The sequence below is a fragment of the Hippocampus guttulatus genome, chromosome 7 (assembly GCF_054856545.1).
Source record: "Hippocampus guttulatus isolate MCC_2025c chromosome 7, RoL_Hgut_1.0, whole genome shotgun sequence".
Lineage (NCBI taxonomy): Eukaryota > Metazoa > Chordata > Actinopteri > Syngnathiformes > Syngnathidae > Hippocampus > Hippocampus guttulatus.
The window spans coordinates 12679145-12705692 of NC_141267.1; the positions used below are offsets into that span (position 1 = coordinate 12679145).

The following is a 26548-nucleotide window of genomic DNA, read 5'->3' on the forward strand; positions in this document are numbered from 1 at the left end:
TTGATGGTCATGCTGTAGTCGTGGTCTACTTGTAGAGTAGTAAAACAAAGCTAATATTTAATTTTAAAAATCTGCACTGACATTTTAAATGGATATCAGCATAGGATATGATAGTCTATTTACATTTATTTGAGAGAAAACGCAGTGATTATTTTTGTGTCTTCTTTTTTATTCTCATTTCTGAACATTGCAAACAGGGACTGCACGGTCACCTGTTACTTCGGACCTAATCTTTTAAACTGGCATTTTAGTATATTTCAGTCCAGCTGGTGTTGAATATGTACTACAAGCTATCTAATTAGAGATAAAGTTACAAACATCTGTCGAAAAATGTTCCTTCTATTTTTCATGTTCAGCAAACACCAAATATTTTGCTTGACACCCAGGGTGTGGACCAGGTCTTCGGGCTGGCATGGCCACTTTCGAGTGCCTTGTTGTCTGCCGTGAGTAAGTGCATCTCACAAAGGTACAACAAGGTAAAAAAAAGGTCAAAGGTCTGACGTGACAGCCAGCGCATGGGCAAGGGCTTCGCATTGACGTGGCTACATTAGAGCGCCTCGTTGTTAACATTCTTCTATGTAGTATGTCAAATTTAGAAGTTTTCACTGTATAGGAACCTGAATAGTAAATCATGATTTCAGTTATTTTTCCATTTTTGTCCGAAACCACATTATTAAAAAAAAAAAAAGTATTCAACATAAATTTAAGAAAGGTGTTATTAGTCCTTCAAACTCAGTCTCAGAATTAGTCATTTTGTTTGACACCCAATGCATACACATTCTGTACAATCACTTAGACAAGCCAACCTAGGAGTTTACTCGTATGAGAGAAACAACTTCAGAATCAAAGTCTATCCAAAGAAGGAATGGTGCATTTAACTTGGCTGCATTCTCTTCCGTGGCATAAAATGAATCCTTAAATTCCATTCACCAAGGTCATAGGTGGAGCTAATGTTGCCATAAAAGCAAATTGTTGCCGTCATAAGTGAGGCGTGATGGATGATGGTTCACTTCTGATGTCGGGGAACATAAATGGAATCTTACTGTACATGTGTCTGACTCAGTTGCACGCATTTTCTCACTTTTGATTTTAGTTAATATAATGCGTGTTTTGTCACTGGTATGATGATGATACTATATTTCAAATACATTGCAGTCATATATCATATTTTCAGCAATTTCTTTATTCGTTCCACAATGATCATCCAAACACAACTTTGTTGATTCTGAGTTCCACTGAAGCCCTCCAGATAAACTTTATCTTACTTTGCATGAATGCCTGCTTTAGGAATTTAATGCAACGATGAAAGGTTTGTCAAATCTGATTTTTTTTTTAAGAAACTTGCCTGGGTAGCATAAATTGTAGTACGTATTCGAGCCGCGTTACCACTACAAAAGCTTTTCAAACTGGGACTGAATTGCAGTCAGGGACAGAAAAACATCTTGCCAGGTGGCAGGTATGCAACGCTGCTCCACTGTCAGTTGATGAGCCATTGGCAAGATAGCGATAGTAAGGCTTACGCCGTCCAATTCTGATGGCCTCACGTCTGTCCAAATAATAGCTAAACCGAAACAGAAAAAAGACGTAGGTCTACAGTGACTTAATTGGGAGACCTTGCATTTGTAGAATACCGAGAAACACATCATATGATATGTGCGAAATGTCGTGACAGATGGATTTTTAGTGTACATTCCTGAGATAATGATGCCATAGATTGTGACACTGTTATTTTATTGCTTCATGAAACTTCAGTAGGAGGACTAAGAGGCATGTGATTGTGTTGTTTGTTGTAAGGTGTTGAACTTTGAGATTGAAAGCTTGGCTTAAAACGGGACAAAAAAGAAACAACTGAATCCCATTCCCCTCCAAGTGCACTTTGTTCCGCTTGCAGCAACGCACCAGAGAAATAAAAGGTTTCCTCTCGATGACCCTGAGAGCGGAGGACTTACTTGTACACACTCAGAAAACAGGCACCCAGAGACGACAGTTCTGCAAAGGTTTGCATTCATGTGCACACTGCGCAGACAAATGGACTGATTCGGCTCGGCATCCCCTGCAGAATTAATTGAACGTTAGACTCACTGAAACCTTCAGTTGGAGGACTGACACTATACAAGCAAGGTTCCTCCATGCTCCATCAGCCGAAACTCTGTACAGTAAATTGCACACACGCACACACACACACACACACATTATACATGGGGGACATGGAACTCACAAGGTCAGTGGCAACAAAGCAGCTCACATTCCCAGCAGGTTTTGATGACTTTCATGTAGATTCAGCTCACTTTGGCTCAATCACTTTGAAGACCAGTGTGCTCTTCCGTTCATGTTTTTTGTCATGATCCATTTGCCATCCCTCACCACGGGATGGATTACAGCCTCCAGAGGACATGGAGCCTCAGGGAAGAGTGAGAAGATTTCAAGCGTTCTGTGAACCCCCCCCCATCCCCCGCCGACATAACATACACACACACACACACACATACACTAAACATGAGCATATTCCATGTCCGTGTCCATGTAGCCTCCACTTATGTAAACATGCCTCTGTGTATGCAAACCAGAAAGTAATTTCAACTGCTGCCACTCAAAATTGTACCACTTGTCTGTTAACATAATGCTTGACTAATACTTTTGTATCTACACTAAATAAGGTCTATGCAAACTCAGTGGTGGCGTTGCATTTTTAAAAAGCACACTGTAGTGTAGGCAATGAAAGCTGTATATCTACATGTATTCGATGATCTATTTATTATTTTTATAGTATGTATCTACTTTAAAATAAAATGGTGCCTTGAGATGCGAGTTTAGATGCGTAACTTTAAAACCTTGACGTTTTCCATTGAAATGAATGGAAATGTCATTCATCCATTTCAACAGCACTCTATAATAGTGTACTTCATAAAAAAACATCTAGTATAAACATAAATAGAATGTGAAGAATTAAACAGTTTGTGCATAATAATTAATTCACTGCACCACCTTCCCCAGCTGGGGGCAGTATAACATACATACGGATATCCAGGTACAAGGAGAGGGTCACAACTCTTCGGTAAGCAGCACTATTATTAGTCATTTCTTGCAGATGATAAACAATACATACAGTACATGTGAATATCATTATATTGTCTTTAAACATGTGTTGCTCCTCCGTTGACGCTCACATATCAGGGTTAAAACACAGACACGCCCTCCATTCCCCTCCCAGGGAAGTGGGAGGCAATCATGGCCCCATTTTGCATGAAAAACAAAACTCAAGCATTCAACCAAGCGCTGACAACTGCCTGGATTTATCTGTCAGCATGGTGAGGAAACTTTTGGCATTAATTGTTTTGAGAAGGATGAATGGACCCAGTGTCCTGTTATACATAGAAGAACACACACACACACACACACACACACATACATATAAAGGTGAGGACACAAATTCTTTTGAGTCAAATAAAAACATTATATATAAAAACAGTTAACATTAAAATAAATGTTAGTACAATTCACCACTGCAAATGAAAATGACACTGTAATTAAAGTTTGGTTCCATGATTGTTGAGCGGTACTATCTTTGCAAAACAACAAGAAAAAATAAATAGTCAGTGGTGTTTCATCCGTGTTGTATTGGCTAAAAAGGGTAATGATGGATGTGTACTCTCAAAGGACAAGAGTGCTCTTTACGGAAGACAAGCCCCTGCATGCCCGCGGGCACGTCATAACGACACCCTTTAGATCTCATTATCAGGCTTATTGATTGGTTATGGCCACCTGGCTCCCTCACGCACATATTCAAATCAACAAAAGATGAATGTTTGGATGCTGGACAAAACACACACGCGCATATAAACCACATTCATCAGAAATATATGCTATAAGGTTAACAAGATGGGAAATGGTTTTCAATAAATAAGATGAAGATCTAAATGGAACCTCCCAGAGAAAGCAATCTCATGGCGAGACACACTAACGAATCTGTAATGTATTTTTGCGTACACACGCACACATGCTTTCAGTCTCTCTGCTCGTGCACTCACGAGCGTTTTTAGTCCCTAATGTGACGCTGCCAATTTGTTCCAAGAGGAAATTGCTTAATTAAAACTACCGTGTTAATAGATGTAAGTCCATTTGGGTGGTCAAAGGTTTGAACGCTGCCTTGTGTCCGCCCACATGCACACATGACGTTCATCAAAGCACTTTGCCTGCCCAAATGGAAGGCAAGGCGATTAAAAACGTTCACTCGAGCAACATTAAGTGCAAAATCAAATGAGATCCGAGATAAGAGCTGGATCAGAAATGTTACCTTCACAAAGATGATTTCTGTTTATATTTATCAACATTTTTGGAATACAAATCAGTATTCGAGAAAAAAAAAGTACAATAATTTAATGAACTTACTAAACAATGACCCTCATATTACAATAAAGGTAAATCGAATAAAGAGGGAATACGATCAGAAGAGCAGTGTATTATTAACTGTGTTCTTTGAAAATGGAGTTATTTTTGGACCAAGGCCTCTGCTGAATATGAGGCAGCAGATGGTCCAAGTGACTGAGGTCAAAGGTAATCTTGTTGCGTGTTCTGCGTTTCAGCAGTTTCCCTTTTTTCTTTTTTTTTAAATTTTGCATTTTTATATTCACTGCTAATCAATCCAAAGGTGCTACAGTATACATTTAGCTCCCCATGCCCCCAGCAAACAGGGCAAAGTCCCTCTTTAATTACATAAGTAAAGTGGAAGTCGTACAGCAAGATCCAAAAGGCCACAGTCATAAATCTAATTAAGGCCTATCCACATGCACGGCCGGCCCGTCCGCCTGGTAATTGTCTCCTTACTGTGAACACACAAACAATTCTCCGGCACCAACCCACTGTACCTGGAACCCATACGAACCGATCGTGCCAGCAGCAACTGGCGTCACGATGGAAGGGTGGCAGCAGGCAGCACAGATTGCACAGATGTCACTACATCCCCCGCAGGAAAAAGGAAGAGCGGAGAAGGGATTTTGGAGTAGGCCACTAGGAATGGTTTGAAAATGTTGCGTGCTGTGATGTGAAGCATAAGAAGATTTTGTGTTTTACTCACAAATGTAACCAGAATCTCATCAGAGAGCGATCATTTGTAGCTTGTCTTCTGAGGAGAGAGTAGATCAAATGATGAGTGAGGTCACAATGACCTCTGAAACCTTTATGTAGAACCAAATCGCACACGAACACTTTGCAAATAATTGATTTTTCAAACAGATGTAGAAAAATAACTTTTTATTATTATTAATGTTTTCCCCTACGCAAAGCACAAGCTCCATGGAGGCCTGCAGCGATTTTACAACAGTCCGGTCTGGTCTGAAGCGTGCGAAAAGACTTTTCAAGGACAGACACAGAGGGGTGTTAACTCTGCACAGTAATAAGTCTACCAGGTCTATTAAATGTCATTTTATGGTTGCGAAGGAGCACCAACCTGTTAATGGTGCATCTGAATAGAACAATTTTGAGATATTTACAGGCTGTGGTGTTTCAAACAGCTATGCATTTTATGATATTTGCACACGTCAATCATATGGACGAATTGTATCTATCATGCACCTGCAACAACCCAAACCCTACAGTCACCTAAAAACTACAGCCGAACCTAATGCAAACCCCAAACCTAACAACCCTGCCTTAACCCAAACTGACCTGGAGACTCAACCCAAAGCTTCTACTGACCAAAACTCCTAAGGTGTGTTTGTCACTAGTCACAGGTGATCTGGAGCCTATCGTAGCTGACTTTGAGAGGTGGGGTACACTCTGGAATGGCTGCTCGTCAATTGCAGGGCACACACAGACAAACAACAGGGTGTCCAAAGTCCTGTCCGCGGGCTATTTGAAGCCAGATTTTCGCTGTCATGTACTAAATATAACATTTGGGGAGGGGCACGGTGAGAAGAAGTGTGTATGGATGCCCGACTAAGTTTTGAAAAGGTGCAAAATGCACCACATCTCATTCATGCAAGTGTACCAAAATGTTATGGCTAATTTCACGAGATTTCATAAACAACAAAACACTGGCTTTGGATGTCACGTTTCATGAGTAAAGTCAAGGTAGAGAAAGTCGCTGACTGATTGGCTGCTGACTCGGCGTGGGCGAGGCTTGACGAGAGCGGCTGCTTTTTGCAGGGAGTCTCCAGTTTGTGCAAAAGCGCAGCTGAACAGCAGCAAGAGAAGAGGAGGAGGAGGAGGGAGGAGGACAGCGTCGTAAAGTTTGAGGCTGCGCTGAGGAAACGCGCCTGGAATCAGGTTCGTAAAACATTTGTGTTCTGATTAAAAGGCTTGCCTTGGTGGGAGCAACAGCAAACAAACAACAACAACAACAACAACAAAAAAAATCCAGACGGGATACTCCTGATCGACCTTAAAGTGACTGCAGTCTGACGTAGCTTTAAAGCAAAGTTGCATTGCCTGCCATTCTGATGTTTGTCCAGCTCAGTATGCCATGGAATTTTGCTGACTGTTTGTCGAGCCTCTGTTTTGAAGTATGACGTTGTAATATATAATATACCATTATATACATTAACTAATTCAGTAGCAGCCAATTCTGGACCAAGTCTGAAAAGACGTTTAAAAACGTCTTTGGGAGTGAATGAGTTAAGTTAAACATGGTATATAATGTAAGATAATCAACCAGTGTATCCCAGCCTTTCCTGAGCCACGGCACCTTAATAAGGGGGGGGGGGGGGGGGGGGAAATCACCCGGCGCACCACCAAACAAAAATTCCCCCCCCCCCCCCCCCCCCACCCAACAAAAAGTTGATACATAGGTTAATTTCAGTCTGTCCCTTCCACCATGTATTTTCCATAGTTCTTCCTGCCACTGTGCGTAGCTGTTATAGATAAGTGAGCGAATTGACATTTTTTACAGATTAAGTAAAATTGGATACTTTTCTCTCTTGGCAAATAATGTGTTGCAACACATGGTAACTCGTATTAGGAAATAGTATTGACACATGTTAGAAACAATACAGATTCATTTAAATTGATATTTATCAAATGAACACATGACCTGCAAATCAAGCAGAATGCATTTAACCACGTGCTTTCTTGGATTTATTTGCAGCCATATGGTCACATCATGCACCAGCGTGCTATGCAATCGCAGTGACGCTGCTTGTGTGGAATTCCCATTTAGTCAGGAACAAGACACCTTGAGGTTATTCAATAACCCTGCCGGGTAGACTTATTTATTATTTCGCGGGATGCTCTGTTGTGGCTCGTTAGATTTGTACAAAGTACATGTGCATAATCAGCCAACCATTTGCATGAATCTTCATTTCAAAATTGTCACTCAGAAAAGTAAATCTCATTTTCCCATCATGATGTAATCTCAGTTTTGAAAATTGATGCTGGACAGAAGCGGGGCGTAGATGTCCTGTTGAATCGCAGATGTGTTGTTAAGTGACATAAGTGATGGGTGTCTTTCTGGTACTTGGTAGTTTTCAGGTGAATGATATGTCGGCGATAGGAGCATTGGTTTGCATTTTCATGTATTGATATTACTTTTGTTGCTTGGATCCCTAGTTTAAATCTAATCAAGGTCTCCTTTGTTGCCCGGTGTTTGTAACCACAGGCTGTGCATTGGTGGCATTTTCGAGGAAGCCTCCCTCAGTCTTAGTTACAAAACTGAATGCACATACCCATCCTGGCATCTGTGCCACAGGCCACAATATTAGGTACACTGGCTCGGCTTTGCTCAGACACTGTCAGACAGGAATTCGTTTAACAATGAATTTGTTACTGTGGCTGTCGTTCTGCACTGAAGTGGATGGAGGGATGCATGTAATTATTTCGACATCCCGGGTATTTCGAAAGTGACTTTGTCCTTATATTTGCCTTTACAGACATGTTTCAATATATAATGCATACAGTATGTGCCACCTGTATTCTATATTGAAATATGCCTGAGCATCTGTATTTCTAGAAAGATGTTGAAAAAAAAATTACAAGAGCATAGTGGTTTTCCAAACACTCTGAAGGTGTGATCAGTTATTTATAAATAGCACATTAATGAATTGAGTCAAATTGAAATTTCTGTAATTCCTGTAAATGCCTTTGGAAAGTGTTTTTACCCCTCCCATATGCTTTAAACAAAGTTAAACTTGGGAAAATACATTTAAACCTTTGAAAAAAACACTTTTGGAAACATTTCTTCATACCTTCATACCTGTTCTCACTCACACGATTGTACAATTTGCCAAATGAGAGTTCAAGCTGTTTATTTGTCTCTCCAACTACACTCTAAAACTGAAAAATGAAATACAGTGGTACTTCTACTTATGAAATTAATTGGTTCTGGAAGGAATTTCGTAACTAGAAACATTTGTAAGTAGAGACCTGTTTTCCATATAAATGCCCTAATCCGTTCCAAGCCCCCCGCCCCCCAAAAATTCAGACATAAATGTTTTCTAAAGCATAAACATGCATTATAATATGTAACAAATATATGTTACAATTATATTATTGCACAATAAATGAGAGTTGTGCATAATGTAAAAAAAAAAAAAAGAATAGAGTAAAGAATAATAATGGTCATTACCCTTTTTAGCCAATTTAACTGCGTCCTCATCGTTTTTTGCCCTCTCTAGTTCATGTTCTCTCAGAAGTATTTTTGCCTGGCGTTTTGAACTGATCCAAGGACATTTGCTTTTTAGTCACCTTTTAACAATCCTTTGAAAATGTCCAAGGCAAACAGCAGCAGAGTGAGCGATCGTCCGACTGGTGAACGCTTTTTCTTGGTGATTCATATTTACGCAAAACGATCGGAACGCCTCATGGCCCAAGGGGCCAATGATGAGGACGCTGCACAGACACATTCGGTCGAGGTCCCTCTTAGCCAATGGCATGCCAGGAAGATGCTAGGTAATAGCCAATGGAAGAGCAGCAAACGTATGTTGCGTTCAGGAAACTCGGTGCTACGATTAGCAGCCCATGCTGTATTTTTACCTTTCGTATTTTGACATTTCTTTCGGAACAAGAGGCAATATTTTCCTGTTGAGGCGTTTCGTAACTTGAAAAATTCGTATGAAGAGACGTTCGTAAGTAAAGGTACCACTGCATGGGAATTAAATATGGTATATTTAAATACCAACATTTTCAACCAAACCATATGGTTTTGGCTAATGAAAGGCCGCTTACTTAATACTAATACAGTACATACATGGAAACATAATAGCCAGGGTAACAGAATGTAGCGTTTACCGAAACACACAACAGAGCATACAGCCAAACTCGTAGGCATATATTTTTTGCGTTCTGTGGGAACAACAGCTACTGCTGGAGCTCAGTTAGTTTTGGGACTTTTTCTTCCTCTTTTTCCTCTTCTTCTTGCTTTGAATTATGCTGCATCATTTCCAGTCGACCACAGTGCTGCCCGCTTTGGCACACTGTGGTAACTACGAAGTACACTGAGGGCATATAACTCTAAATTCTGACCGGTATGTATACTGTCAAAAAAACATTCAAATGATCCTTTGAAAATCTGCAACACAACGGTGCCATGAACGATCACCATGTTAAAGTGGGGGAACAGTGCAATAAAAATGAGAGAAGTCGTGACTTCGTTTGAGCCCAGTGTATGTCCCCGCTAGGCGTCGTTTTTTTTTTCTTTCACATGTGGAAAAGGATTCCTGCCTGATCCAAGCCTTTCGGCAACCTACATGTTGTAGTCACTGACCACTTTGCTTCTATGTGCACTCTCAGATTACCGTTGTTGATAAATAGACAACAACGGCCGAGGTAATGCTGATCTCCAGGAGGCCCCCGCCAGCGTCGTGCCGTAATGACCTGTAACTGGAGCGGAGTGACCGAGGCAAATAAAAACCCTGTGGTGGGTTTGCCTTGCAAAGACCTCCCGAGGTTTACCAGGAGGATGTGCAACGTAACAAAAAGCACATTAGTGAATCAGCGCACACTGTGCCAGTCTGTCTGTGTTATTAGCTGCCATATCTGCTATCATTTATTCTTCATCGCCCGCCATGGCGGCGTCTTTATGACACTGTCAGGCCTCTCTTAAAGACACCAAATTGTTTTTGCCTCCTTGTTTTGACAGCCGTAATTTAAACGCTATAATATGCTTCAGTTGGAAAATGACTTTTTCAAGTGGCTATGTGGGGAAAATGACCTGCGTGTCGATATATTTTTTGATATCGCAGTTTATTGCCCCTGAAATAATAGCAATGTCACAGTGAGTGTGATTCAATTTGGTTGTATGTAATGTGACTCTCTAGCACACAAGGTCATAAACAACCCATTTGGTGTCATTTAAAGACACCCCCCGCCACCTATCCAGACACCCACCCTTCATGCTTAGCTCCCAGGGAGAGTCTATTAACTGGAAATCCCGTGGTAAAAAAAAAAAAAGAAAAGGTGAGGACATGTGTCAATGAAAAGTGCTGATGATAATCTTTCCCATTTTTTCCAGCCCAGATGTGTTTGGCCTCTTCTGGTGCGCAAGGCTTTCCGACCCACCGCCGCCATTCTTCGCTCCGCCGTAAACTCAATAATGTAATCAGCTGCACAGATGGCCTTCACTTCAGCAAGGTGATGTGTCCGTGTCTTTGTTATGTCTTTTCTAATGCCTTTAAGCGCTACCTCCGAGACCACTTGGTGGCTTCTTTTGTCACGGGGCGATCAGGTTAGTCAGCAGGGTCTCGCTGAGCTTTATGGTTCGAATTTGCATTTTATCACCCAAGTGCATGACATGGACTAGCCTATACCGGACATCATAGGGTGGATTTACACTGCCAGTGTAAGATTAGATAAGATTAGATTGGCTGGCGACCAGCAGGGTGTACCCCAGTGACCACCCCAAGTGAGCTGGAATAGGCTCACCCGTGACTGTAATGAGGATAAATTGTACAGAAAATGGATGGGAAAAAATGGAAAAATCTCACAGCATACAGCAAACATAAATGCCATGACAAAGTAGAAATAATGTGACATCTGGGTTTGATTAAGGGTTTCTAATATTAAATTGTTTACAGGTAGTTATGCAAGAAACCTTGCATAACCCGTGAAATGTTAATCCACGGGTTGCAGAGAAATCGATTTCCCAATTTATTGGTCCATTTACCTCTAATGTACCATATATAAACCGTCTGTAACACATTCCGCCTTTTTTTTTGTCATTTTGATTGACTGGGGGTGTGAAATGATGCATCATTTCATTCTCTCACCCAAAGAGAATTGATGAGAGAATCTGATCAATAAGCAGTATCAATGGTATCGGAATTGCTCTATTTTTATCACTTCCCACCCCTTTTTTTGTCAGACACACCGCAACATCTTGATGAGAGTCTTCCTCGGTGAATGGAAGCAGTTAGAACTGCATAGTGAGGAACAATTACTACCGTGTTGATATGATCTCTCCAGCCTCTGCGGTGTGGGCCCTCTTGTTGAAACCCCAAAACATTGTTCTACTTCCTGTCTAATCATCCGCATCTTTGAGACGCCTGCAGCTAAAACCGTCTCGCTCCTTTCCTGCTGACTCTTTGCCCTGCCAGCTTGATGCGTCTTGAGTGTTGCGTTGTGTGGGTAGCGCATGTAATATATATGGCTTTCGTTGTGGGCCGGAATGACGGGTTGGCACCGTCTCCGTTCTGTCCCGGTGGATTTGACAGACGGTCGGCCTGATGGAAAGGAAGTGCTGTTTTCAGACTTTAAGAGTGCTGACATGTCCATATTGCAGTGCTTCTCATCTTCCTTAAGTCTACTGTTTCTTTGCCTCTCCTCCTTGCTTGTTCTCTCCATTCGACCTCCAGATGTATCTGACTGATGCCACGCGACCTCCCGAGCTCCCCAGGTAGCTGCGGAATGAAGGGGTGAATCACAGCTATTAGTATTCTCCTTAACGCCTTTTCTCCTTCCTCTTATCTGCTTCTATATCCGTCCATTTTCACATTTATCCACTTTTCAACTCCTTTAATTCAACTTTTATCAGTCAGCGTACTGTTGTGTTTCCCGTAATGTTTTTCCTCCAATTACTGAAGAAATTATTTTCCATGAAAGGTGCGATAACAATAGCTTTTAAATCCTATGCACAATCCATTATTTTTTTCATTTTTGACAATTCTTAACGATTGTGTGGTCCGAAAATACAGAAAAATAGTCATCGCCCAGCGTTCAACTCGTGCAGACGATAGACCTTAATGATGGTTCATATTTTGTTCCGAAAATCACGCCTGTAACATTGACTGGCATGAATATTTAGAAAAAAAGGAATGTGTCACGTTGCAGGTTGAAAACAACAAAAATACTTGGCAGTCGGTTGCTATGTATGTTTTACAGCACGCCGTAGGCACAGCGTTCTACTGCCTTTAGCTCCGGTGGCGTAACGTGTTACTGCTCACTTCACGGGCAGTGGAAGCTAGCTGATGCTTCCAATGCTAGCTTGAAAGCTCACAGATTGAGGCTAACACCGGTCGCTGCTTTTCATATCATCGGAACAAGGGAAGTGACACACAGTGAAGCTTCATTGGCAGATTATGTCCAATAATGTTCAGACAACAACCTTGTGCAAACAATAACGTTATTCATAATAGGATAACAAATACCAACTGCAAGGTGTCGTTACTGTAACAAAACCTCGAATATGCCAAATGGCCACCGTTCGTTTAAGTCGAGCTAATGTTGAGTGATATTTTTAAGCATTTTTTTTATTTTGGTCCTTGAAAATACAGTATATCTTCACATGAAAATGGTTAGTAGCACTAATAGGTTTGGGGCCTGCTGTTTTTGTTGTAAAATATTTGTGTACATGTCTGCGTGTAAGGTACACTGAAAAAAAATGGTGTGTTGAATTTACTCGTTTATTTTGTTAAGTGGCTGCATACAATAGAATATTCTTGATTTAGATACATTTCTAAATTACATGTATCGTCTACTACCAATGTAATGCGCATTGTTGGAATGTGACTACAGTACTAATATTTTAATTATCTTGTGATTAAAATTTTCTTTGAAGCACTAATATTAATTTGTGCAATTACAATACCTTGATTTTAGGAAGAAAAAAAAAACATGAAACTTCAGATAAATTGTTCAGGAAATGAATTTGTATAGATTCGAAGCTCTGGGCCTTTGTCTGCTTGACCTGCTTGCTACCAGTTGTGGACCCGTCCGACTCATTGCATGAATATTTCATGTGTCGGATTTGTGAATTAAATATATGATGTAAGTGGAGGTGATTGGGCTGATGTTGATTAACTCTGACTGGAGGGATTGAGGGCTTTGGGGACTAGGGGGGTTTGGAGAGGGTGATAAGGGCAATTTTATAAAGGGACGCAAGTGACAACAGTGCGCAGTGTTGAGGGGGACTGATGGAACTGATGGTCAGATATGACGCACATGATTGAGGTGTGCTGCAAATGCTGGTGGGCAAGAGCGATAGAGCGGGCGTGTGGGCGCTGCAGATTTCTCAATAAATATCAGGGGTTGTGAGGTGTGTGTTAGATACATTGTTAAAATCAGACTCACATGGCTCCATGGGAAGAGAAAAAAAACAACCCCTTTTTTTTATCAGTCTTTCGATGACCTCAGAAATGTAATAATTTAACAACATTCTTTTGTTAATGCTTTCAGCCTCTCACCTGGTAACCAAATTGAAGAGACACTGCAGTGCAGGTTTTGCATCATGGAAAACTACTATTACACTGTAACGGACATATTCTTGAATTAATACCTCGAAACTCCAAATTATTATTATTATTTTCTTTTAACACCAGGATATCTAATATATTTCTGGTGGTGCAGTTGAATCTAATGTTACGGATTATCCCATGATTATTGACCGATGACCAGCTCCAACTCTATCTAAAGACGTCAGATTTAAGCTGAGCCATACTGGTGCTCCATGCTGTCAGGGACAGTGACACAAACAACCAGAGGAGATGACACGACGGGCCTGAGGCGACGTCCGGAAATCTGATCCCGTTTGACGTCTTTGGAGAAAGGAGTGTGCACGCGCTCGTCCACACACACACACACACACACACACACACACACACACACACACACACACACACACACACACCGAACGACACTAACTCCCCCGCTCGGCTTCTGTATTTAAATCATTCTTATTTAAGGAGAATGCGTCAGAAATGTGCAAAACAAGCCCTGATGTGGAATCTTGAGAACTGTGATTACTAAAGTGGAAATAACCTTGAAAGCTTTAAAATTGCTGATAGAGGAACTGGACTTCATGTTCTTTTTGAGCTGTGGCTAAAATGATAAATGGCGAGGCCGGTTCCCAGATGGAATTGCTTGCTGTTGTTGAGAATCACAAAGAGCTCGTTCTTTTCCCCTTGCTCCTTCATCTGTGTACACTTCCATTTGTCTTGCCCTCAATATCCCTCGCTCATTTGTCTACTTTGCCACAATGTCAAGTTTCTCTGTGGACTGATTGGAACGCTTTCCAACAGTAGAGGACCACTTTTCCTCTTTTGCAGTCGCCATTTATCACCCTGATGAGGGCAAAGTGTTGAGGCACAACATATTATTTTGACATAACCCCATATAGGGCACGCATCGATATAGAGTGGAAGCCATAAGCTCAAACACAATTTGTTCAGATGTCAAATTTTTCTCAATGGGAATCATGGAAATTGAAGTAATTTGCCTCAAAATTGCAACCTCCGCTTACTGCTTTGAATGTGAGGGTGCTCAGGTGGCCTGAAACCCGATGTACAGGTTTGGATTTCTTCATTTTCTATTTCCCTTTAGATAGCGTCTTGAGGCTGGCTCAAAAGCAAGCAAACTTTGAGTTATTCCTTTGTTGCTGTTCTGGGCTCTCTCCAAATGAGAGATCATTTTGTGTGACATCACGCATGAGCAAGTCTAAGTTTTGGGGCTACTTGAGATATTTACCAGAAGTCGTGGGTGAATTCCGAATGATATGCTTTCTGAAAAAGTAGATTTCGAGCAACATTTCCAAATACGAAATTTTCATTGTTGTCATTATCGTTCTTCACATTTCCATTTTGACCAAATTTGGTTCTTTTACTAAATAGATTCCCTAAATAGAAAAATAAGGCTATTAAGAAAAAGGGGATTAAATTAAAAACAAAATCAATTTCAATGTCCTCACTGATGGTTCACTTGCTCTGCAGGTATTGTGGGTACAAGTCTCACTCAGTGATGTTGTGAATGAGAATGGTTGTCTGTCTCGATGGTGTAGTTTGCCTTTCACTAGGATGCCTCCAGCTCCTGCAGCCCTCAACAGGATATGTGATCTGGAAAATGGACGGATGGATAATTTAATGTCTAAATCGGGGATGGGCAACGTAAATGCTGGCGGGGCGGGGCCACAAGTTTTCCTCAGCGATACTGAGGGCGACCTCAGACCTCCTATATAAATGAATGGCATAAATGACATTTTTCATATATATATACAGTATATATGATATGTTCATGTTTGTACATCATGGTATCTTAATATTTTTCCTGCAAAATGTATGTACAAAAAAAATCTAGCCTTTAACATCAAAGGGTTTGAACCCCCCCCCACAATAACACATATTGTGTGGGGGGGTTTTCCAGTGCAAAAGGCTGTCGTGCATAAGAATTGCCATTTAAGGATGTCACAAAACTGCTACACATCAAACCAACATTAACATGATTTATTTATTTATTTGCTTTACAAAAATGAACTTAGGTACAATACTTCTGCATGTCATTCCAAATCCAACCCCAAAAATATTTAGCGTAATCACATATAAGACCAAATGTAAGTGCAAATAAGACATGTCTGCCATCTAGTGGTGAATAGTGACAATCCAACTTAAAACTATACAGCGGAACCTTACTACTTGCGATACCAGGCCGTACCTCCAATAACCAAAATCCGAGTATATTTGACAGCCATTGAAATGCATTGGAAATTATTTTTTTAAATCCCAAAGCTTTCGTGATAAAGATCCGATGTATATTCTTCACACAAAATGGGAATTTGCTTCCCCCATAACTAAAACAAAAATAAACACAACAACAACAAAAACATTTTTTTTTTAAAGTCATTAAGTAAACGTCTTAGGCCCTCCTGGTGTATTGATCATACTAATTGATCATTATTTTAAATTCAAAATTTTCTAGACGCTCATAATTTCATTTTCTCAACAGTAGATTTTATCTCTCTCGTCCTCCATGAAAGCAAACTGATTTAATCAACATGAAATGTTTGCTTTTACTTTGGAAACGACTGCTCACCCTTTTTGCCCTGACATGTTATGAACCAAACCGGTAACTGAATCATGTTTTCAATAAGGGGACGGAAATGAAATCATTGTCTCCAATCCATCGATTATTTGACAGATTAATGGATTATTAAAATTGCTGTTTCTTATAGCCCTACCTGAATGTGTGCCATATGAAGGGTTAACTCAAAGTGTGCTGCCTTTCCTGTGGTAACATTTAGTTTTAAAAGGTCAGCAGTCTTGAGTGCTCCTCATTTGCATGCGCACGGGCTGAAAGAACATTTCGCTCAACCTCCGTGCGTCTGTTTGTCTTTCTACGGGCATCTCGCACTCATGCACTCCTTCCGCTGCTTGTCCAAGCGCAACCTACGACTGTGAGGAGAAAGACAATCGAGTATTTAATTGTCAAACTTTATCATCCTTATTGTAGCTAGCGCCTGTCTGCCGGGCGAATTACGACGCATGAGGAGACGTCTGGTGGTGAGCTAAGAGTGCAAAGAGAAATGACTCCACAGACACTTTGTCTCTCTCTCTCAGTGGCTAAAAATACCTCCAAGGCTAGATTGTGCTTCTCCATTGTACATACTTGCAGGTTAATTTCTTTTTTTTTTTTGCCCCGTATTTTTGCTTCTTTTGTGTCCAAGGTGACCTACTTGCCAACATGTTCATTAGCAGCACTCCACAGGTGGCCGGTCCCTTAGGTGATGAATGAACTCAAGGACTCATGAATAGTCACATCAAGTCAATATCAATGACACATTCCTGTCAAGCAGTCAGTTTGGATACATTGGTGACTGCGTTATGGGCAGTGGCAGTGTGTTCAAAATTTTAATACGAAGCAATGATTCGCGTTGCAAATATTTGTATATGCCGCCCACTACTTTTGTTCTGTGACCGTGCTTAGCTCAAATCGTTTTTCCCCATTGAAATGAATGGAATGCTATTAATCTGTTCCAGCCCCTCCTCCCAAAAACAACAAATGTGTTGCTAATGTGTTTTTAAGATTGAAAATCACACTCTGATATTCTACTAACATATAGTAATAACATCATCAAAACACAATGCAAAGAACTACATCATTTGTGCTACATGATTGAATTAACTGCAGCTGTTTCTGGTGCGCGTAGCCAATATACTGCATTGCAGTTATGCAGACACAAAGGAAGAATTTCGCACCCAATGCGTCTCAGTAAACTGCAATAAATTAGGATTTAAACCCTACTTGACATTTCACAAGGCATATTCTGATATTATTCTTTGACTGATGGGCCAGTTTCTGTATTCTTGAACAGAATGAATTCTGCCTAGCAATAACGGTAATCATATGAAATGGACAGAAAGAAAAATCCAAGGTAATCCAAACCAACAGGTCACAGTTGACTTCCAAGGTGACCTCAAGAATGGCACACAACCTTAAATTGATTGGGGTGAAACTTAAACGGTCTCTCAAAGCGTCTACAATTGAATTAATGTCTCGAGAGAACATGGGAACACCAAACAGGAAAGCTGCTGCCATGTTCTGCTCTGCTGTGTTTTTTTTTTCCAGCACCAGCGGGAGTGTTGGGCGTGTCCCTTCAGCGGTGCACCTGCGTCTCGTCATGCACTCAAACTTCTTTGTATTTAAGGACTCTGACTTCTGCTTCTCTTTGTCAGATAATTTCACGTTGATTGCTCTTCTTGTCCAAATGCTGTTTTCTAGACCTCATGCCCTCGCTTGTAGTCGCTTTTGCCTTGATAGATTTTGGTTTTGGAAATTATTTTCTGATTCAAGCAATTCTTGACTAGTTTTATGTTTGTGTGTTTGGATTCGTGCGCCTGTCATTTCAATTTGTGGACTTTTGGTTTTGCTGGTTGCAAGTGCTTTTTGTTCTCATTTTTATTGACCTGTCTTTTTGTCGCCAATGGTTTCTGTTACTATTTTGTCGATCTCTCTAATACCTTCTTGTTATCATCATTTATCTGAGTCTGCGTTTTTGGGATCCACTTACCTACCCGGTTTGTTGGTACAGAGAAACAAATCCCAATCTCAACTGTGAGGCAGACGTGAAAAGCACAGCCACAATTACATACCACTGTTCAATGAAAACCTCTCACAGATGCAGGTGTACCTAATGGAATGACTTGCAGATGAGTTGCCAAACAGTAATCAATTAGGGATTCAGTGTCTTGCTCAAGGACACTTCAGCACTGGACATTCTGACAAACGTCTGTTTACAAGACAGCCACCAAACGTTCGCCATCATAGTAATAATATCCTTCAAAAGGACTTCCAAGGTTTTGACCTATTTTGGGCTATTTGTTACTCAGCCGCAGACACACACACACACACACACACACACCATCTTTCCATCCTGCACTGACAAAGACAGACAGATGGGTTAGTGGCAAATAAAAAGCATTTCCCCTTCTCCCGTTGCTGCTAATCAATCACCGTAGCAACGTGGGCTCTGCCCATCCGTCGCCTCCTCTATTCATCTTCATAAATTCATTGTTCGTCATCAACAAACCTGCGTGGGTGTCACGTGTCTCCAGTGATTTGAAACTCAGTCGGTCACAGGAGATGAGTGATTTTAGATTATTAATGAGCCTCCACTTTGTCCCCTCCCGTCACTCTTTGAGATGAATGAGAGCGTCCAATGAGTGGCCATGTAACCGTGCACTGACAAATGAGGGTTGATGTAATCCCATCCCGGTGACCGTAGCCACTATTCATTACAGCTAATCTGACCATCATCAACTTCATGACAGGATATGTGTGCAAAGATGGCTAACGTCGCTGTCACTTATTACTTATTAAGGGTACTAATGATAGCAAAGTGGTGAGAGGATGACATGAACAAGGTGTGACTTAATGTCGTCCTTATGTTGTTCGTTACAAGCAATTGAATGTATGACAGTTGGCCCCGCTCCACTATGGCCATCAAGGCTTCTTGTCGGAACTCTCTCGGTTTACGGATACTACAAGTATAAGTGGACGACCTTGTCTGAGCTCAGAACATGAGCTTGTTAATGTCAGCTTAGTATTTGGATGCGGAGAAAGGGTTCTGGGTCCTCGGTGGCCTCGCGCCAGGGTGGGAAAACCTTTGAGGCTTATTGTGCTATTTGATGCTTAAAAACAGATGCATTCCCCAGGTCACTTGTAGATGGAAATACATGTTTCATTGCGCATTAAAACACGAATGAGACTGGTCAGCAGTTTAACAGTTTCATTTATATCTAGAAAATTGTAATCGGAGATGGCTTGGGTGATTTGAAGTTCTTTGGCAATACATGTGAATAATTTTGGCTACTTTTTGTTCAAATTTGAATGTAAGATGAGAAACTATGTCTTAATAATATTTTTCTGCAAGACAACCATGTAAAAAAAACAAAAAACAAAAAAAAACGTTGACAGTAATTAAGTGCAAATTTGTGTCTATGGCACATAATGGATGAACAAAAATTGTGGAAAAATGAGCTAGAAACTGTAAACTTAAAAAAATTGCATTTAAATATCCCATTTATTTTGAGTTTTCTAACCGGCATTTCCAACTTTTCTTCCAGGTGTCGAGTCAATCGGAACTGCAGTAAATCATCCACTGCTGACGTCATGTCTGCAGGGGACGTCATCTTGAGCAGATTCTAAGACTCAACTCTCGCTTTATGAATGAAGTTCAGACATTTTACAGACTCACACTGACCATTTTCTACCTCTTGTTGCTTCACCAATCGTCTTTTTTTTTTCCCCGTGTGCGTGTGTGTACGTGTGTTTGGCGCTCATCTCTAAGGGAAATGGTGAGAAGAACTTCTCTGGACCCTTGACACCTCTGTCCCAATTATCACTCTTTGTCTCGGTAGGCAGTGGGATGACTTTTTAGAACATACCATTTGCTCTTTTCGCATTGATTCATCCACCGAACAAGGCTGTTGAAAAACCTCTTCGGTATTGGTGACCTGACGTCCACGCACCGCTCTACCCAACTGCTCCTGTTTCTTAACTGGCACCGTATTAGTTCCCAGAACATTGACCTTGGCTTGTCGCGTCTTCCTGTCTTCCCTGATTATCGCCCTCAAAATATTATCGCCTGAGGCTTTGCAATTTCCCTCATAAATAGTCTGCAGTAATATAAGAGTGTGGCTCGTTGTCACATCAGATGAGGAACACCGTTGTCACTTGAACCGGCCTCCATTTCACAATAGCTCGATTAAAAGCCCAATCTTTGGTTTAAACTCCAAACAAGATTTAGAAAAGCCTCCAATCAGTTGCCCATGAACACCTTCCCTTCCTTCACCTCGCCTCCCCCCAACACACCAACCATCCAGTCGGTGTGCAAACCCTGCCTCCGGGCCCCGTGGAGGATGAGCGATGGGTCCACGCTCGACTACGAGTTGCTGCTGTCCCCGGCCGGCTCTTCCCTCCCCGGCGGCGCTGGCGGCGGCAGCGGCAGCCCTCCGCTGGCCTTGGTCGGGGTGGACGCCGAGCAGCGCACGGCTTTGGCCTTCGTGGGCCTCCTCATGCTCTTCCTGGTCTTCCTGCTGGTCAGGTGCTTCAGGATCCTGCTGGACCCCTACAGTCGCATGCCCGCATCATCCTGGACTGACCACAAGGAGGGGCTGGAAAGGGGTCAGTTTGATTACGCCTTGGTGTAAGGAGGGGTTCAAGAACGGGAATGATGTACACGGATACAATCTTTCAGAGCTTTGAAATGAAATCCAAATGTGGACAATGAATCGGATTGTGAACAGACTCAAGTTTATTTATTTATTTTTTCCTAATATGTTGGTGTAAAATCCTCATTTGGGTAATGTAAATATGAGGCATACCATGACCGCACTCATACCGACCAGCAGGACCACAACAAGCCAAAATAATGAAGCTGCCTTAATCTGACCTGTTGTACAAGCTTGACAGCACAGCACAGCATCATGTGAGCAAAATATAAATACATTCATCAATTTTCATCATTACCCATATTGATTTGAGGCAGGGTTTTTCAAATGGCGGACATTGAGAGAATATCAAACAGCTAAATGGAACTATAGTCCAATATATATTTATATTTAACAAATTGCATTGATTATATTGCACTGAGACACCAGACACAATTTCCATTTCTGGTTTTATGCCAGTTCTGATTTTTACCATTACTGGGTTATGGTGGCAACACCTAGGGGCCCTGTTTCCATCTGCAAGCGCACATGCGCTCGGCAACAAAACTGGTGCATCTTCATTTTCGTTCCGGGGCAAGTCTAGTTTGGGGATTTGGAAGCCCGCGCTGTACCTCTCTGGGTATTCCGGCAGGCTAAGGATGTTTTCTATTGCACGATTACGATTCGATCCCGGCTCCGGCCTTCCTGTGTGGGGTTTGCATGTTCTCCCCGGGCCTGCGTGGGTTTTCTCCGGGTACTCCGGTTTCCTCCCACATTCCAAAAACATGCATGGCAGGTTGATAAAACACGTCTAGATTGTCCCTAGGTGTGAATGTGAGCACAAATGGTTGTTGTGTGCCCTGCGATTGGCTGGCAACTAGTTCAGGGTGTCTCTCGCCTACTGCCTGAAAACAGGCTGGGTTAGGCTCCAGCACGGCCGCGACCCTCGTGAGGATAAACAGATTAGAAAATGGGTGGATGGATATTGCGACGATAAGATCTTTTCCTCTTGGAAGATTTAGGCATGTGCCGAAAATGGATAGATGGAATTCAGCTGTGTTCACAACAGTGCCACGCCCATTTCTAACCGTGTCCGTCTACAAATAAAACAAAAGAAAAAACGCACCTTGGCTGCACTTTGCTCTAGACACGAAAATAGTGAAAAATGCAAAACACACTTTAGAAGTTTAGAAGCTGAAGTTAATCCTGCTCTAAATGTCCGTGTGTGTGGGTGTGTGCGTGGGATACGATACGTTTCAAGAAAAATTGGATTCGTTTTGATTCAATGTAGTGTGGCGATGGCTTTTGTCATGTTTATTTACATGTAACAACATGTCCAAAGCCCAAAATATTCAATTTCATCAAAATCAAAGAAAGAAAAAAAATCATCAGCAATATCAAAACCATTTATACCTGTTGTACATCGCTCATCAAATTCGATTCGATCCATATTTCCGGACATTGAGTGAGATGTGATTCAAGAACAGTATAGTTTAAAATGTAACAATTCGACTCCATTCGGTTTGATGAAAATTGATTTTCTGATTCAAATAAATGTAAGTTCCACCCCTAATTTACACACACACAGGCACACACTCGCACGCACGTGCACACTTTTCTTCCTCAAGCTGCTTCCCCGACATTTTGAAAGCTGCTGATGTAAGGTTTACATTTGGACAGCTGACATCAGGCTCACACACAGACAAGAATGGCGACTTTCCACTCAAGCAGAAGGCCCTTTAATTAATCACGGCTGTTACAAAGCATCCATTAGTTTGTGTGCTCATCAAGGATTGCTAACATTTTTTTGTTCGTGCCGATTGCATTTGTAGACGTTGATTCTTGAGAAGCACTGCAACTCTTGATGCTTTACAAGCCACAGCAGGTAGTTTGTGTCCCCTTCAATTCTTGTCAGTGTCGTGTGTTTTGTGTCTATAACTTGAGAAGCCATATTGATCCTATATACACACATTTATATATGTAGACATAGTATCTTACTACTGCAAGTACAGTTTATGTTGATTGATGTTGTTGTTTTTTCTTTGCCTGACATGTGCGGTGATGAAGCAAAAGCACCCTTTAGGTAAAATATTGCTTTATTTTTCTAATCTTGACTCAAGTTTGGGAGTCTCCTTTTTGCTATCTTCCCTGATTATGTAAAACTGCACTGTCAATTTTGAAAGTAGTGACTCAGCCGTGTCTTTGAGGGAGGCAAAGCTGATTGCTTTTCTTTGTCTTTCTGTTTTGTAATGATATATATTTTCAAACTTTTTTGCTTTGGTTTTGATACACTGGGTATGATCAGTCAAAAATAAAAATATCTATATCTATATATGTACATTTCCTCTTCAGTTCTGTATGTGCTGTTTATTTATCCCACAATTGCAATCAAAAGCATATGTGCATTTTAGATATGTATGCACGTAAAGCAAAACTGACCTCATCGATTGGGTGAGAGGCGGTGTACACACTGGACTGGTTGCGAGTCACCTGTAGGACACATAGACGACCATAAACAATGACATTCACATCTATGGACAATTTCATGTTCTCACCTAACCTTAAATGCTTGTTTATGGGAGTATAGCGCTATGATCTGAACCTCTGAACTGCACCACCTAACACAGAGGTGTCAAAGTCAGGTCCTGGAGGGCCGCTGTCGTCCTGCATGTTTTCCAAGTCTCCCTGTTGCAACACACCTGATTCAAATGAACAGGTTCAATGTCAGGCTTGCGCAGAGCTTGCTGATGATCTGATCATTTGAATCAGGTGTGACTTGTGAACAGGGAGACTTGGAAAACATGCAGGACGACAGCGGCCCTCCAGGACCTGACTTTGACACCTATGACCTAACAGAAAAAAAAAGTATTTTTAGACTGTATAGAAACTAATTTGCAACTCTACATAGGAAGGAAGAGATAGCCAGGAAACAACACTTAAAAATATAACCCACAATACTTTATTGCAAATTGTCACTTGACAAAAGTTTACAATATAATGCGAATCATTCATATCTTACCGACTGCCAATGACAGAGTGTCTTTGGTTTTGTCTTTGCACATAAATGAGGATCAGACTATTAAAAAAACAACAATGTGATTTATTGATTTTCAACTAAATGAATGTGCCGTGTATGGATGATTGTCACGTTAGCGTTGCTTTTGAAAAGGACTGAAACTACAAGCCAAGTTGGTGGTGTTCTGGCAAATGTAGCACATCATAGTTCAGTGCGAGTAGGTGATGATGCTGAAGGAACTATTCAAGTTTGGCACTGAAATGTCAAAACGGCAAACTGATAAAACAAAACAAAACCAAAAACAAAAAAACAAAAACCAAACGACAAATAGGAGACACAAGGACACTATAAAGATACAAAGTGTTACAAAGATTTCCAAGTTAGAAAAAGACAAAATGGTTATGTGTGATAAACATGGACTAGGCTGTTGGCCCAGTGCGGCAACCTTGAATGCTCAAAACAAGATTTATGATCATTTAGCACCATTATGAGCCAAGCTGGAGGTGGTCAAGTTTGCGCTGACGCTTTTAGCATTGTATAGACAGTGAAAGCTCCCCTTAAAGCTCACATCAGAGTGCTGATCATCTCAAATCTACGACACTCCCGATGAGAACAACAGTCACTAGTCTAAAAAGGCCTTCAATCTACTGTTTACTTTGGCTGTCTTGACTTAAAAACAAACAAAAAAAAACAATCTACTTTTTACTTTAAAATATACAATTTCAAAAAGCACGTTTGATATCTTGTTGTTTTTTTTTCTCCAGCACTGAGACAATACAAAGTACAAGCAAACACAACAAAAATAAATCCTGGCACAAAATTTAACAAATGTCATTTTTGCAATCCAGATTCAAGACTGCGTTCTTTGTACAGCAGACGGGATTATCGATAGCACCTTTTTTTTTCCTCTTTGAGAGAAAAAAAAAATATGAGAAATGAAGAGCATGACCTGACAGTTTTGTTTTGTTTTTGTGCATGCGTTGTGACTGTAATCACTCTACTTTACCTTACAGCTTGTCAAGACTGGTACTATTTGGTGCTGTGGTGTAAACATGTTTCAGCCCATATAAAGAAGATCATTCTGGTCAGGTGACTGTTGCCTCCTATCAATTGACCCCTCCTAGCTTAAGAATCAATGCACTCTTAAATCCCTAAAAAGGGAATTAATCCTAAAGTGACCTGATCTAGCTTCTTTGGAAAAGCTGCTGGCTGTAGGATTCCCTGTTCATGACGATAGCACCCTCTTTGGTTTGCATGTCAGCATCGCACTGGGTGAGAAGCACTGAGGTAGTAACCTAACACATGCTGAAACCAAGTGCGAAGTGATGAACCTGAAATGGTGTGTTACAGTTGCGGCCCTCTCACACAAACGGCCCCGTGACATGACTCGAAACAGTCGCATGAAGCGAGATGTTTGAAATGAATATCCCAGAGAGGTGCCATGATGATGCCTCATTCCTTGTCAGATGTGGCTGGATTACTTTAAATGCATGCAGAAAGACGGTTATGGCAGCTCTCAGCACTTTTCCCCCCCTCGTTATAAATCCCCTCATGTGTTGTGCTTTTTTTTTTTTTTTGTTGCTTTTTTTTAACTTGCCTGCTTACAAAAGTGCTTCATGGACTTGTGTGCCATTATGTCTGTTACAATTGCACCTCAATAAACTGGATTATTGTAGAAAAGTGCATTTATTTCAAATTCAAATTATAAGGTCATATATTAAATAGCTTCTAAAACAATTTTCATCTTATCTCTTCTCTAATTACGATCATAAAAATGATTTTGAATGTTTCTAATGAAATATTCTTATTTCTTGATGGTAAAATTTTGCCTTTAGGTGATTCAGTTCATGTTGTGCACTGAACTTCTGAAATAAATGATGTTTCAATAATATCCCAGTTTATTGAGAAGCCCTGCATGGGGGGGGGGGGGGGGGGGGCTCGACGCACCTCACTGTGATCTGCTCCACAGGAGTGCTTGTTGTGGAAGAGGAGGATGGACACAAGTAATCATGGTTAAAAAAAAAGGAAAATCTAAATCACACAAAACATGAACACATAATAACATGAACAGTAACAAAGTGGTGGTAAAGTTGGGCTGATTGCCTTAGTCTTTCATAGCCCCCGGTTATCCCTCTGCTGGATACAAAGGCGGGTTAAAACTCAAAGGTTCAGGGGGGTCAGTCCAGGGGCGGCGACTTGTAAGCGCGCTCAGTGCAGGTGGATGTGAAGCTTGATGCGCAGGGCGTCCCCTATTTCCCCTCGTAGGTAGTCCTTGTCGTGCTGCTCCTCCAGCTGGTTTCGTCTCCGGGGCCCGAACAGAGGCAGGCTGGCGATGTCGAGCCGGTAGGACCCGGCGGGAGGCGGCCTCTTGCCCAGCCTCAGCACGCTCTTCCCGTCGCGGCGCTCCACCAGGCGGAAGTGTTCGCTGGCGTCGCCGTGGGTGATGACGTAGCGCACGTGGTGCTCCAGCGGCTGCAGAGCGGGCAGCAGCTCCAACAGAGGTTCCTTGTTGAGGAACGAGGCCAAAGAAAGGTTCATGGGGATGGAGGCTTCCGTGTCCACGCTGGCCAGACTCACTGGCTCCTATAATGGATCACAAATTCGATTTGGACATCGTCATTATCGTGTCTCTCATACAAAGACCATGGGACAAATTACCATGACATCACCCCCTTCTCGAAATGCCTTCATC

The 26548-nt window shown here is 41.5% G+C and overlaps 2 protein-coding genes across 3 annotated transcripts in view; one reads left to right on the top strand and one right to left on the bottom strand.

Moving 5' to 3' along the window:
- The first annotated feature begins 6159 nt into the window (after positions 1 to 6159).
- Positions 6160 to 23172, top strand: LOC147202294 (cortexin-1-like). Its single transcript, XM_086116652.1, has 3 exons — positions 6160 to 6264; positions 10442 to 10560; positions 19755 to 23172. Exon 3 carries the CDS (start codon positions 20460 to 20462, stop codon positions 20838 to 20840), a length of 381 nt encoding a protein of 126 aa, XP_085972778.1. The 5' UTR covers positions 6160 to 6264; positions 10442 to 10560; positions 19755 to 20459; the 3' UTR covers positions 20841 to 23172.
- Positions 23173 to 23783: 611 nt separating this feature from the next.
- The window catches only part of fbn3 (fibrillin 3), a 67588-nt gene continuing 64823 nt past the window's right edge, over positions 23784 to 26548 (bottom strand). For both annotated transcript variants that reach the window (XM_086115957.1, XM_086115956.1), the window contains one exon: positions 23784 to 26439. In XM_086115957.1, the coding sequence (XP_085972083.1) occupies positions 26065 to 26439 (375 nt within the window). In that variant the 3' untranslated portion in view covers positions 23784 to 26064. The remainder of the gene's footprint in view (positions 26440 to 26548) is intronic.

Coding starts and splice junctions, on each gene's coding strand:
- LOC147202294 (XM_086116652.1), top strand. CDS start 20,460: ATGAACACCTTCCCTTCCTTCACCTCGCCTCCCCCCAACACACCAACC.